The sequence below is a fragment of the Vicugna pacos genome, chromosome X (assembly GCF_048564905.1).
Source record: "Vicugna pacos chromosome X, VicPac4, whole genome shotgun sequence".
Taxonomy (NCBI): Eukaryota; Metazoa; Chordata; class Mammalia; order Artiodactyla; family Camelidae; genus Vicugna; species Vicugna pacos.
Window position 1 is genome coordinate 111,210,020 of NC_133023.1, and position 13,878 is coordinate 111,223,897.

The 13,878-nt window shown below is 43.7% G+C and overlaps 1 protein-coding gene across 4 annotated transcripts in view; it reads left to right on the top strand.

The window, feature by feature from the left end:
• Nucleotides 1-11,626, top strand: part of GPRASP2 (G protein-coupled receptor associated sorting protein 2) — a 64,997-nt gene extending 53,371 nt beyond the window's left edge. Inside the window, exons 1-6 of one of the 4 annotated variants that reach the window (XM_072956137.1) lie at nt 5,938-6,450; nt 6,964-7,050; nt 7,596-7,661; nt 7,767-7,826; nt 7,999-8,074; nt 8,385-11,626. In XM_072956137.1, the coding sequence (XP_072812238.1) occupies nt 8,709-11,285 (2,577 nt within the window). In that variant the 5' untranslated portion in view covers nt 5,938-6,450; nt 6,964-7,050; nt 7,596-7,661; ... (1 more) ...; nt 7,999-8,074; nt 8,385-8,708 and the 3' untranslated portion in view covers nt 11,286-11,626. Of the gene's footprint in view, nt 1-5,937; nt 7,051-7,595; nt 7,662-7,766; nt 7,827-7,998; nt 8,075-8,384 lie in introns of those variants that run through there. The other 3 variants (XM_072956138.1, XM_072956135.1, XM_072956139.1) reach the window with 3 other exon arrangements.
• Nucleotides 11,627-13,878: the final 2,252 nt, after the last annotated feature.

Consider the following 13,878-nt stretch of genomic DNA (forward strand, 5'->3'; position numbering starts at 1 on the left):
TAACACCAATCAAAAAAGATAAGACTGTCAGGGTGGATTAAAAAAATAAGATCCAGCTACATGCAGTCTACAAGAAACCCACTTGAACTATAAAGACACAGATAAAAATAAAGGGATGGAGAAAGAAATATCATGATAATACTAAACAAATGAAAGCTGGAGTAGCTCTATTAATTTCAGACAAAGCAGGATGCAGAGCATGGAACATTCCCAGGAGAAGGGAGGAACTGCATACTGATAAGTGGCCCAATTCTCAAAGGAGACTTAACAGTCCTTAATGTGTATGCATCTAACAACAAAATGCAGAAATACATGGGGCAAAAACTGACAGAATCACAAAGAGAAAAAAGACAAATCCACTATTATAGTTGGAGACTTCACCACCTCTCTATCAGTAACTGACAGACTCAGCAGATACAAAGTCAGTAAAAACAAACTTGAACTGAACAACACCATCGATCAATAGTATCTAATTAATATTTATAAAATATTTCATCCAAAACAGCAGAATACACATTCTTCTCAAGCTCACATGGAACATTCACCAAGATAGATCACATTCTAGGACATAAAACATACCTTTAAAATTTTAAAAGAATAGATATCATTTAAGTCATGTTCTCAGATCACAATGGAATTAAACTAAACGTCAGTTACAGAAAAACAACTGGAAACCTTAAAACATTTGGAGATTACCCAATACACTTCTAAATAGCACATGGGTTAAAGATCTCCCAAGAGAAATTTTTAAATATTTTTTAAAATATTATGAAAATTTGTCAAAGTTGTGGGATACTTAAAGGGAAATTTATAGCACTGAATGAATATATTTTAGAAAGGAAAAAAATCTAAAATCAATAATTGAAGTTTCCACCTTAGCCACCAGAGAAAAAAAATTAAATCCAAAGTAAGCAGAAGAAAAGAGATTAAAAAATTAGAGCAGAAACCAATGACACTGAAAACAGTAAATCAATAGAGAAATTCAGTAAAACCAAAAGTTGGTTCTTTGAAAGATTAATTAAATTTATAAGCCACTAGCCAAGTTAACTAAGAAAAGGTAAAAAAGACACAAATTGCTAATACCAGAAATGTTCCCATGGACATTGAAAGAATAATAAAGGAATAGTATGAACAACTTTGTCCAAAACATTGATAACCTAAAAGAATTATAATCCCTTTAAAGACACAATCTGCCAAAACTTAACACAAGGATAAATAGGTAATCTGCATAAACTGTAACTATTAAAGAGATTGAATCAATGTTTAACAACCTTCCAAAAGAGAAAACACCAGGCTCAGAAAGGTTCACTGGTGAATTATATCAAACATTTAATGAAGAACTTATACCAATTTTATACAATCTCTCAAAGAAAATTAGAAGTTGAGGGAATAATTCCTCCCAATATTCTATGAGACCAGCATTACCCTAGTACCAAACCAAGCAAATACATTACAAAAAGGAAAAACTACAGACCAATACTTTCATGCCCATAGATGTAAAAATCCTGACAAAATACTAACCAATAAAGTCCAACAATGTATAAAAAGGATTATATTTGTCTACCCTCAACTAAGAAAAAAAAAGAATTATACACCACAATCTAGTGGAATTTATTCCAAGTATACAAGACTGATTCAACATTTGAAAATTAATTAGTGTAATCCATCACATCAAAGGCTAAAGAAAAATATGATCATTTAGAGAAGAAAAAGCATCTGGCAGAATTCAACACCCATTCATGATTTAAAAAAAACCCTGAGAAAACTAGGAGTAAGGTAGAACTCCTTAAACTTCATAAAGAATACCTACAAAAAACCCCTACAGCTAACATCATAAGGCTGAGCAACTAGATGCTTTTCTGCTAAGATTAGGAATAAGGAAAGAATACTCCCACTTATCATTCCTGTTTAATGTCACACTGGAAGTCCTAGCTAATGCAATAAGAGAAGAAAAAGAGATAAGAGTATACAGATGGGAAAGGAAGAATTAAAACTGTACTTAATCACAGATAACATGATTGTTTCTGTAAGAATCTCAAAGAATCAACAAAAAAAACCTGAAACTAATTAGCAATTATAGCAATGTTGCAGGATATGAAGTTAATATACAAAATTCAATTTTTCTTACACACCAGCAATGAAAAAAATGGAATTTGAAATTAAAAACAATACCATTTATATTAGCACTAAAAATGAAATATTTAGGCACAAATCTAACAAAATATGTACAATATCTGTATGAGGAAAACTACAAAACACTGATAAAAGAAATCAAAGAAGATCTAAATAAATGCAGGAGATATCTCATGCGCAAGTATAGGTAGACTCAATATCATCAAGATATCAGTTCTTCTCAAATTATAGGTTCAATGCAATCCCAATCAAAATCCCTGCAAGTTATCTTGTGGATAGCAGCAAACTGATTCTAAAGTTTATATTGAAAGGCAAAAGACCAAAAATAGAAAATACAATATTGGAGGAGATGAACATCAGAGGACTGACATTACCCAACTTCAGTACTTTCCATAAAGCTACAGTAATCAAGACAGTGTGGTACTGGCAAAAGAAAAGACAAATAGATCAATGTAACAAAAGAGAGAGACCAGAAATAGATACACACAAATATAGTCAACCAGTTGTTAACCAAGGAGCAAAGGTAATTTAATGGAGAAAGGATAATCGTTTCGACAAATGGTGCTAGAATGACTGGCCATCTACATGCAAAAGAAAATGAATCTAGACACGTATCTTACATCTTTCACTAATGTTAACTTAAAATGGATCATAGACTTACATCGAAAAGGCAAAATTATAAAACTCCTAGAAGATAACATAATAAAAGATCTAGGTTACTTTGGATTTGGCAAGGACTTTGTAGATGCAACATCAAAAGTGTGATCCATGAAAGAGAATATTGGTAAGTTGGACTTCATTAAAGATAAATTTTCTCTGCAAAATACTCTGTTAATAGAATGACAAGGCAAGCTGGAGCTTGAAAAGCTTTGCAAAACAGACATCTGATAGAAGATTGATATCCAAAATATACAAAGAACTCTTAAAGTTTAACAGTAAGAGCACAATAAATGCCATCAAAAAATGGGCAATGGATCTGAACAGATAACTGACCAATAAAGATATGCAAATGGAAAATAAGCATATGAAAAGATGCTCAACATCATATGTCATTATGGAATTGCAAATTAAAACAACAGAAAATAGCCAAGTTAAACTTAGTAGACAAAAACAGTCTATGTCCATGGTGATTAAGAGGGAAGAGGAGTAGTAGGTATGTGTGTTCCATAGGCAAGGAATATGCTAGTGTGAAGGTCCACACAAATATGCATGTAGCAGGTGGGGTGTTGTTGGGGGCAGAGCTAAAGGTATGATGAAACAGCACAGCTGCTTCTGTATCCCGGGCTTAACGCTTGGGGCTTATTTGGTTCTGAGACTTAGATTTCAGGGGCAAGTCAGGGTTATGCAGGTGCTAGTGGAGGCGTAGGGGAGTGGCACCTTGGCCATCAGAATCTGTTAGACTGGACTCCATTTTAGGATGAAACAAATACTACTTAGGAGTCAGACAGGTCAGTAGCCTTTTAATATTTTGATCATTTATTTTGCTTTCTGACTTTAAAGATGAAACAATTTATCTGAGCTGGTTTCCTCACCTGTTACATAGTCCATACTATCCAATATTTTTGTGAGCTAATACACATAAAGAGCTTAAAATAGGGTCTTCCTCAGTTAAATAAATGTTAATGAGTCATAGCCTCTTTTCTTTAAATGAATTAACAATAAACTGTCCGACAGGTATTTCAAAATCTTACAGTAAAATCTGTCAGCTATTGGTAGATTCACTCCTCCGTCAGTAAATGTCTTGGAATCAAGATTTCACTACATCCAGAATTACCGGATAAGATTGTGCTGGTATGGCTTTGGATAAATCTGTAAGTTTTTAGATAAGAAATTTAGTAAGAATGAAACTACAAGTAGATGTAACCTCTACAAGAAGATTTCATTCTGTATTGTTTGTATTGTATCTCCAGTGCCTATATGTATTTGTTGAATGAATGAAAGGCACCAAAAACTTTATGAAACAGAAGGAACAGTTCAGGAAGGCAAAGAGATTCACACACACCCACAGATCCCAGCAAAGCTCAGACTCCCTTCTTCAAGCTTGGCATTCACCCAAGAGAGTATACTATAGAATAAAGAAAACATAATCTACAATTCAGCTAAGGCCATTTAAAAGTACAGTAAAATACTTTTCTCTGAATATTGACATCTGTTGGCTCTGGATACAGTATAGAATCATATCTAGATTTTTTTCCCTGTCACCTAAATATTGTACAGTTGTAATAAATAATAACGAATAAAAGCTGATATGAAAATGTATGAAAATTGATGGTAAAATAAGGCTCCCCTTTCATCCTGGTAAACACCAGTGATTTTCAACAAATAGAAACTCTTTCTGAGATGACCCTTAAAGATGATTGGAAAATCCCTCTTCAGAAAACAAAGAAGGCAACTGCTGGAGAAGGCAGTTATAGAGGTAAGAGATGAGACCCCAGATTGATCCTCCCAAGGGCTGAAGCCCAAATAAAGAAGGTCAAGGGGGGAATGGACTTTATCAGGATGGAGAGTGAATTTGGTTGACACTGCTGCTATAACAAATTACCACAATCTTGCTGACTTAAAAAAGGAACAATAAAATATCTTACAACGCTGAAGGTTGAAAATAGGAAAAGGGACTCACTGGTCTGAAATGGTGATACAAAGGCTTCATTCCTCCAAGGGGTTCTAGGAAAAAATCTGTCTCCTTGCCTTTTTCAGCTTCTGGGGTCAGCCTGCAATCCTTGGCCGCTGGCTTCCTTCCATCTTCAAGATAAAACCAGCAATGGCCTGTCCACCTGTCGAGTCTTTCTCATGCTACTTCACTGTGACACTGACACTTCTGCCTGCCTCTTCCACGTTTAAAAGTTCCCTTGCCATTGCATTGGTCAGGATAATCCAGTGTAATCTTAATTTTACATTCAGCTCATTAGCAATCTTAATTCCATCTGCAACCTTAATTCTCCTTCGCCATATAACATCACATACTTACAGGTACTGGAGAATAGGACGTGGACATCTTTGGAGACCTTTACGCAGCCTGCCAAGTGAGGGTGCCATTGAATTGGGTTTTAAAATGGACAACAGTGCCAGCAGGTTTGTGCTCAACCACAGTTGTGCTTAACTAGGGTTGCTGTTTGCCCCGTGGAGCACAGAGAAGAGGGGCTCAAGACTACAGGAAGGGTGTAGGGGTACAGGAGCCAGGGGATTGAAGAACCAGCAGGTTTCTGTCTTGGGGCAGTGGGTGCATGACGGAACCTTCTCCAAAGAACGGCTGGGGAAACCAGACAGGTGTGCATGCAAGTGGCTGAGATCCAAATGGATTCGAACCCCTGCCACATTCCCTCACTGCCAAAGATGATGGGAGGGTGGAAGTGACTGCAGGAGAAGACTTGACAGAACCCAGGAAGAGGCGCCAGGACAGGCCCTACCTGGTGCCTGACACTGGGCTGTGGGGTGAGAGGCGGGGGGACTGTACGACCCGGTGCGGGTCCCGACAGGGAAGGGCCCTCTTTCCTGGGCAGCTGCGGGGACCGCGCGATGGCAAAGCGTGTTACCACCGCGAACGAGAAAACAGCAGTGTGGCAGAAAAAATGACGACGCTGGCGCAAACAAGTGGTTTGTCTCCTCAGACCAGAGGTCTAGGGCTGCCTTCCCTTAGAAGAGGGGCAGTGGCTCGGGCTTCGTGGGCGCCCCCTCCCACCTTCCTCCCGACCGCGGCCCCTGAACGTGGAAAGCAGAACCGGGGAGGGTCGCGCTCACAGCCCCTCTCCCATCTGCATCCCGGAAGGATGGCGGGCGGGGGGGCAGGGGAGCGGAGCGGAGCGGAGGGGAGGGGGGCGGACACCGAGCAGTCTCGGGGTTCACACACACCGAGGGGCGGTCTGTATCCATCCGCTGCTCCCCTCAGCGCGGCCCCTCCGGACCTCCCGACCCCGGCCCCCACCGCCGACCGCTCGCCGGCCCCACACACTGTGGGGCCAGAAGTGTGGGGGTGGTCGCGGCGCGCGGGGGCCGCGGGGGGCGGGCGAGGCGGGCTGGCGTGGCCCCGCCCCTCAGGCTGGGGTTCCTCCCGGCCCCGCCCCCTCTGGGTCGGAACTACGGTGGGCCTGGGAGGGGGCGTCGAGCCCATTCGTGCCGTATCCCTCCGCCCCCCTTCCCGACACCCTCGCCGCGAGCGGTTGGTGCCGCATCCTGCGCAGCCCCTGCCCGGTTTGGCGCAGCGGCGCGGGGGGCGGGCCGCCTCTTTGCCATTCTGAGCGCACGGAGAGCGGTGGGAATCCGAGTGAGGAGCTCCGACCGGAGGGCCAGGCCGACCACCCGGGCCCTGAGCCTGTGCAGGCAAGTGGGGGTGTCGTGGGGGGCGACGAGCAGCTCACAGCCTGCCCCGCGGACCCCGGCAGCCTGGCGAGCGGGAGGCGACGCGGCTGGAGCCGGTCCCCGAGGGAGGTGCGCAGCTCCGGGGGCCCCCTGGCGCTGAGGCGGCGGCGACCGGCGCGGACGGGACCCGGGGCGCGGGGTCTGGCCGCAGACGCTGGCTGGGATCCTGGCAGGCGAACGGCGCGGCGGCTCCCGGGTCAGCTTTCCGGGCGCCCGCGCCCCGCCCTCGACGGTGTCTGTGCCGGGAGAGGGCTGTGGGGGTGCTGCTGCGGGAGACATGGCGGAGGGGAGCTGGGGTGGGGGCGCCCGGGGAGGCCGCCGGGGCCGGGGCTGGGGTGGCGGTCGGAGCTGGGGGCCGAGCGGGCGGGTGCGGGGGCCCGGATTCTGGGAAGGGACCTGTGGGTCCCGCGTCCTGGGTGCTGTCCCTTCCCACAGGCGCCTCTTTGATGCCAAAGTCTCCTGTCTGCGCGGTAGGTCTGGCGATTTCAGGCCAAGGGGTGCATCTGTAGTGGAGAGGCTTGAGAAAAACGAAGAGCAGGAAACGAGCCTGTATTTCTGAAGGTGTGTGGGGTTGGGAGGTGGGGGTGGGCAGCAGCCATTGACTGGAGACCCGAATGGGGTGGGGTGACTGCGACCAGAGCAAGAAGGCATCCGGGAATACCTTCTAGAATTGCCTTCTCTAACAGGTTTCTACACACTTCTCTTGCCTTCCTTCCTCATCTCCACAAAATTGAGGGTGGAAGAGATGGGCTGGGAGGTGAGGGTCAGGGTTAAGTCTTAAATGCAAGTACCACTGCACAACCTGTTTTCTAGAATATGCGGGCGCCCTTCCCCCAATTTATGCTGCGCAAGGCAAAGGGATGTGGTACACCTAGTGGTGAATCCTTAGAATTGGAGAAGAGAGCAATGCGAAGAGTGTGACGTCAAGAGATGTCGTTTGTTATTGGGAACGCAGAAATAGCCTAAATAAAATGATAATCTTCTACCAGGAGAACTCTAAATATTTAAAGACAACATATAGATTCCCATCCTTGGTATTGGTCTGTCCACCAGGCGCTTAGTAGCTACCTGGTCTCCTGTCTTACCTTTTCATCTTTTGTCCATAGAGCTGCTGTAAGGCTGGTCACTTCTGCAAGAAAGGAAAGGAGGAAGAGACTGGATCAAGTCTGGAGGTTTGTTTGAAGAGGGACAATGCAGGGGATAGCTACAAAGTAAGACTGACAGGTATATTTCATCCAATTGGGTGTTTTTGATTCACGTGTCCTACTGTCTTCCAGATTTGCATACTTCTGCAGAACCCTTTGCCCATTTTTGCAGGAGATATTAGGAATATTGGGGTAAGTGTGGATTGGGCTGTGGATGTGAGAAGACCTGAGAGCAGGAACCAGGAGACCGGAAACACCAAATGAGACCCTTAAACAGAAAGATGTGTGTGTCAGAGGTCAAAGTACCTACCTGTCAAACAAGCACTCAGACTCCATTTTCTCCTATATGTTTGCTTATCCATAGGAGGGCCTGCTATCTGCTTAGGGCTTAATACTACTGGACAAAGCAAGAAGAGGAAAATTGCACCACATAAGTGCAGGTTGGTATGAGAGTGGGTACCACTTTGAGTGGTCTAGAGGAGACCAACACAGGTCCAGGAGTGATTAGGGTCTGGTCTGGGTGCTCCTCAGCCTCTCCCATTGCCAAAACACTTTCCCACCATTTTCACACCTCTTTTGTAGCAGGCAAAGCTCTGGGAGTAAAGGGTGTGCGCAAAATGAGGGTGGCAGAGAGACCTTCTGATAACCTAACTGTCCCACTAAGCATTAAAGGTCCAGTCTCTGTGTGTGTTTGCGTGGAGCGACACAATTGGAAGAGACTCAAAGCCCCATGTCATTCTCTCTTCCTAGATTGATCTCCAGTGGCAGCTCTGGTGGTGTGGGATTTGGGGCTGACCACCACCCTCAACAGGTCTGCACCCACCCGGGAGCCATCCATCCTCCCCCAGCTTGCTTGTGCTTCCTCTTCTCTCTGTCTGCAATATTGGCTGAGGCTGGGCTTGGGAAGGAGGCTGACTGCCTGTTGGACTGGTGATTGACTAACTTTTGTTTCCAACTGTATCACCTGAATCATCGAAAGATTAGAGTGTGAAGATCCAGTACTGTGACAGATCTGTGGTAGAGACTGAGACTGGGATAGGAGTGTTTAACGGGGCCTCCCTTGTAACTTGTACTATGACTGGGGCTGAGGTTGAGCCTAGCGCCCAGGCCAAGCGTGAAAAGAAGCCTGGAGAAGAGGTTGGGGGTGGAGCTGAGAGAGAGAATGAAGTCCCAATGGTGGTCAGACCTAAAGTTAGGACCCAGGCCCAGGCAATGCCTGGGGCAAGGCCCAAAACTGAGTCCAAGTCTGTGGCTGGGGCAAGGCCCAAAACTGAGTCCAAGGCTATGGCTGGGGCAAGACCCAAAACTGAGTCCCAGGCAATGGCCGGGGCAAGACCCAAAACTGAGTCCCAGGCAATTGCCGGGGCAAGGCCCAAAACTGAATCCCAAGTGGTGGCAGGAGCGAGGCCCAAAACTGAGGCCAGAGCAGTAGGTGGGGCACGTCCTAAGACTGAAGCCAAGGCAATCCCTGGGACACGGCCCAAGGATGAAGCCCAGGCTTGGGCCCAGACTGAGTTTGGGGCTGAGGCCATGTCCCAAACAGAGAGCGTGTCCCAGAACAATGCGGTAGCCTGGCCACTGGTCAGTTCTGAGTCTGGGTCAGTTGCTAAACCTATGGGCCTACCTGTGGATAGGGAATTGGTCGGTGTGGAGACTGAGACCTTTCCTGGCTCCCAGGTTCAGACAGGAATCCAACCCTGGTTTGGATCAGGGGAGGAAACTAATACAGGGTCTTGGTGCTATCCCAGGCCCAGGGCCAGAGAGGAGGCCTCTAATGAGTCTGGATTCTGGTCAGCAGATGAGACCTCTACAATGTCTTCTTTCTGGGCTGGAGAAGAGGCCAGTATCAGATCATGGCCCCGAGAAGAGGCCAATACCAGGTCCAGGCATAGGGCCAAGCATCAGCCTAATCCCAGATCCAAGCTCAGATCCAAGCAAGATCCCTATATTGATTCCTGGTCTGGGTCTGAGGAAGAGTCTGGCAACCCATTCTGCTTGTGGGCTGGAGAAAATACCAATAACTTGTTCAGGCCCAGAGTCAGGGATGAGCCAAATATCAGGTCCAAGCTCCGGACAAAGAGAGAGGACTTTTTTGAATCTGAGTCTGAAGATGAGTACTATAAGGAGTCTTGGTTTTTGCCTGGAGAAGAGGCCAATAGTAGATTCAGGCCCAGAGACAAGGAAGAGCCTAATACTATCTTGAAGTCCAGGGCCCAGAATGATGTTAACAACAGTGATAGAGCCAAACAAGAGTCCAGATTTGAGGAAGACGTCATTATTGGGTCCTGGTTCTGGGCAGAGAAAGAGGCCGGTATGGAAGCTGGGGCTACGGCTATCTGTGAATCCGAGCCAGGGGCTGAGGAGGGGGCCATTGGTGGGTCCTTGTTCTGGACAGAGGATAAGTCCAATTTGGGAGCTGTGGCCAAAGAAGAGGCCAGGCCAGAGTCTGAAGAAGAGGCCATATTTGGGTCCTGGTTCTGGGACAGGGATGAGGCCTGCTTTGACTTAAATCCCCGTCCCGTGTACAAGGCTGCTCCCAGGTTCAGAGATTCAGCTGAAGAGGAAGTTAATGTATCATCCAGGCCCCAAACCTGGGATGAGGTTACTGTTGAATTCAAACCTGGTCTTTGTCATGGGGTTGGCTTCCCATCCCCAAGCCCATTTAGAATTCCTGAAGAAGCAGTAGCATCTGTGTACTCTGAAATGTTTGAGGGAAAGCCCAAGATTGTGGAGGTTACCCCAGAAGGGGAAGACCAGGAGTCTTTGCTGCAGCCTGATCAACCTGACCCTGAGTTCCCATTTCACTATGATGCATCCTACCGGTCAGTCAGGGAAATTCGAGAGCATCTTAAGGCCAAGGAGAGTGCAGAGCCTGAGAATTGGTCCTGCAGCTGCATACAATGTGAGCTTAAAATTGGTCCTGAAGAGTTTGAAGAACTCCTTCTGTTAATGGACAAAATTCGAGATCCTTTTATTCATGAAATATCTAAAATTGCAATGGGTATGAGGAGTGCTTCTCAATTTACCCGCGATTTCATTCGTGATTCAGGTGTTGTCTCACTTATTGAAACCTTGCTCAATTATCCCTCCTCCCGTGTTAGGACAAGTTTTTTGGAAAATATGATTCACATGGCTCCACCTTATCCAAATCTGAACATGATTGAGACATTCGTATGTCAAGTGTGTGAAGAAACCCTTGCTCATAGCATGGGTTCCCCTGAGCAGCTGCTTGGATTAAGGATGCTTAGACACCTTACTACAACTACTGACTATCACACACTGGTTGCCAATTATATGTCTGGGTTTCTCTCCTTATTAACTACAGGCAATGCAAGAACAAAGTTTCATGTTCTGAAAATGCTATTGAATTTGTCTGAAAATCCTATGGTGGCAAAAAAACTATTCAGTGCCAAAGCTCTATCAATATTTGTGGGGCTCTTTAACATAGAAGAGACAAACGATAACATTCAGATTGTTATTAAAATGTTTCAGAATATCAGTAATATTATAAAAAGTGGAACAATGTCCTTAATTGATGATGATTTCAGTCTTGAGCCGCTTATTTCTGCATTCCACGAGTTTGAGAAGTTAGCTGAGGAACTGCAAGTCCAACTAGACAATCAGAATGATCCTGAGGGACAAAAAAGCTAATAGGATTAACCACCTGCCTCTGATCAGCCTTATGTTCCCAAAGAGCCCTGAGTAGTGCTTTGGTTTTCAGTCTGGTTTTATGTTGTAACTTATATTTTTGACGCTGATGTTAACATTGTCCAATTCTTGATTTGAGCTGGATCATTTTGTGGATGCCAAATGACTATTAGTGCTGAAAAAAATTTGTTGATATTTGTCTTGCTGTCCAGATTGCAGTATTTTCAGTATTGAGCTTTCAATGAACTGAGCCGTGTGTGTAAGCTACCCTGCTATTTGTTGTTTAAACATATGGTTCTCTATTCGAGTCTGTGTTTTCAATAAAGTTCTATGTGAAAATTGGCCAAAGTGACCCTTCTTCAGTTTAAAATCCAGGTGTAGGTACATGGGCACACTTACAAACATAGATAATTAGTAGTATGACAAATAGACCCTCATTGGAAAAATCCCATTCCTGGAGCTCAAGAAGGAAGGGATTTCTGTGGGCTGTGGTATTTGAGGAATGCATCAGAGAAGTGGGACCCACTTAAATTGGCCACTGAAAAGTAGGATAAGACAACCCAGTAGGTCATTCTTGGAAATGAGCAGTAGTGGTATGAAGAAAAGTGTGTAATTGGAAAATCTGTTCCAGTAGCATGAATGTAACCTATCTGCCTGGCATAAGTGAGACATTTAGTGAGGGTTGCAGTTGGAACGAGGCCAGTTTGAAGAACTAAATTGGCCAAATCTACACATTTGGCAATTCAAAGTACAGGTGTTGCTTCAGTGTCACCAATTAAATGGGGTTAGGAATAAGATTTTCTTTGTGATCCTAGTCCAAGGAAAGTATTAAGGAAATACCATGCAGCTATTAAAAATGATCTATTTATTGGCATGAAATGGCACTGATTCTTTTATGTCCAGTGAAATAGAGAAGAATGTGATATCATCTATTGAAAATTAGATCCCATTTTGAAAATGTGTAAATAGACACAATTTCTATGCAATTTCAATGTGACTTGCTGAGAAACTTCATATATCTCATATCTAGAAAAAATACTATGCTACAGGGTGAAAAAAAAGTGACAATGAATATATGCATGTTCATGTATAACTGAACAATTGTGATCTACACTGGAATTTGACATAACATTGTAAAATGACTATAACTCAATTAAAAAAGTCTAAAAAAATACACTATGCTAAAAAAAGTTTTCAGAGACAGGCATGGGGAGATATAATAATAAGACAGGGTTTTTTCTTTTAATATGCTTACATCTAGTGCCTCAAGTTATAGGTGGACATGTTGGAAAGGATACAGTTATAAATGAATAAACTAAGTGTTAAAAAGAATTTCTAGAGATAAACTTATCTAGAAAAGTTGAAAAGGAATGACACTTAAGAAAGACTAGCTTATGAAATGTTTATTTAAAGAAAAGTAAAATTACCAGGGTCGCTAAGTTTATACTACTCTCCTGTAGAATGATGGCAACCTTTTTACATGACTATTACATAAAAAAAAAATCATAGCATTTCCTCTGGAGTGACAACAAAGTTCTAGAAGTAGATAGTGGTGATGGTTGCACAACATTGTGAATGTACTTAATACCACTGAATTGTACACTTTAATGTGGTCAAAATGATTTTATGTTATGTGTATTCACAATAACAAGTGAAAAGATCATGCCATAACTTCAGACAGAAGAATTACAGAAGTGAGGGATAGAGTTATTAGGAGAGGAAATCCAGACTTGTGGGAAATAATCATGTTTCATTATTTTCAGACATGATGAAAATGTTATTTTTGTTTTGTCTGAGGATGCTGTTAATTTTTGAAAAGGTAAAATCATGATTTGTAAATTAGAAATGAACATATGGAAGATTTTTTTCAACACAGTTAACTACTAAGATTATGAAAATTGTCGAAGGAGATGTGTATATACAATATACACAATACAATCAATATAACAATATACATTCAATTTTATACAAACAAAATTAATAAAAGTGTAACATTGCTGGGTCAAATACAAAGCTGATTAATATCTTAAGGGCAATAAACTGAAACCATTGATGCTCTCTGTTGCACTGGACATAAATCATTTCCATACCTATTAGACAAGACATCTGCAAGTTAACATCAGTCTCTCATGATTGAAAACTTGCTGGATCAGTAGAAAGTAAATCCCAACACTGGATTTAACTAATATCCAGTAAGCTATGCTGTCTTTACCCAATTTTTGTAAAATTTTTCTGTAAGTGCAATATGCTTTTTTCTCCGCCCACCCCACCCGATTCTAGGGTGCAAGGTTCAGGGAAGTAGGGCAAAGTGGCAGTTTTGCCTCTCTTCACAAACCACAGGTGTTAATAGAGATCATCCCAGTGGTGGAAATGCGAGTTTTGCCTATCGATATTTCTCAAGACAGATCCCGGGAGTGTTTTATTATGTCACCCGAGTTTTATACAGAATCAGTACTGAAAGTCAGTTGTCTCGAAACTCCTCATCGAGCGTTCGTCGCCAGCCCTGTGCTCCTACAGAGCAAGGCCCAGCCTAGGGCTGGAAGCTTGGCTCCGGCCCAGCCTTCCTTCCAGCTCTGTATCTTCAGCACGGTCAGGA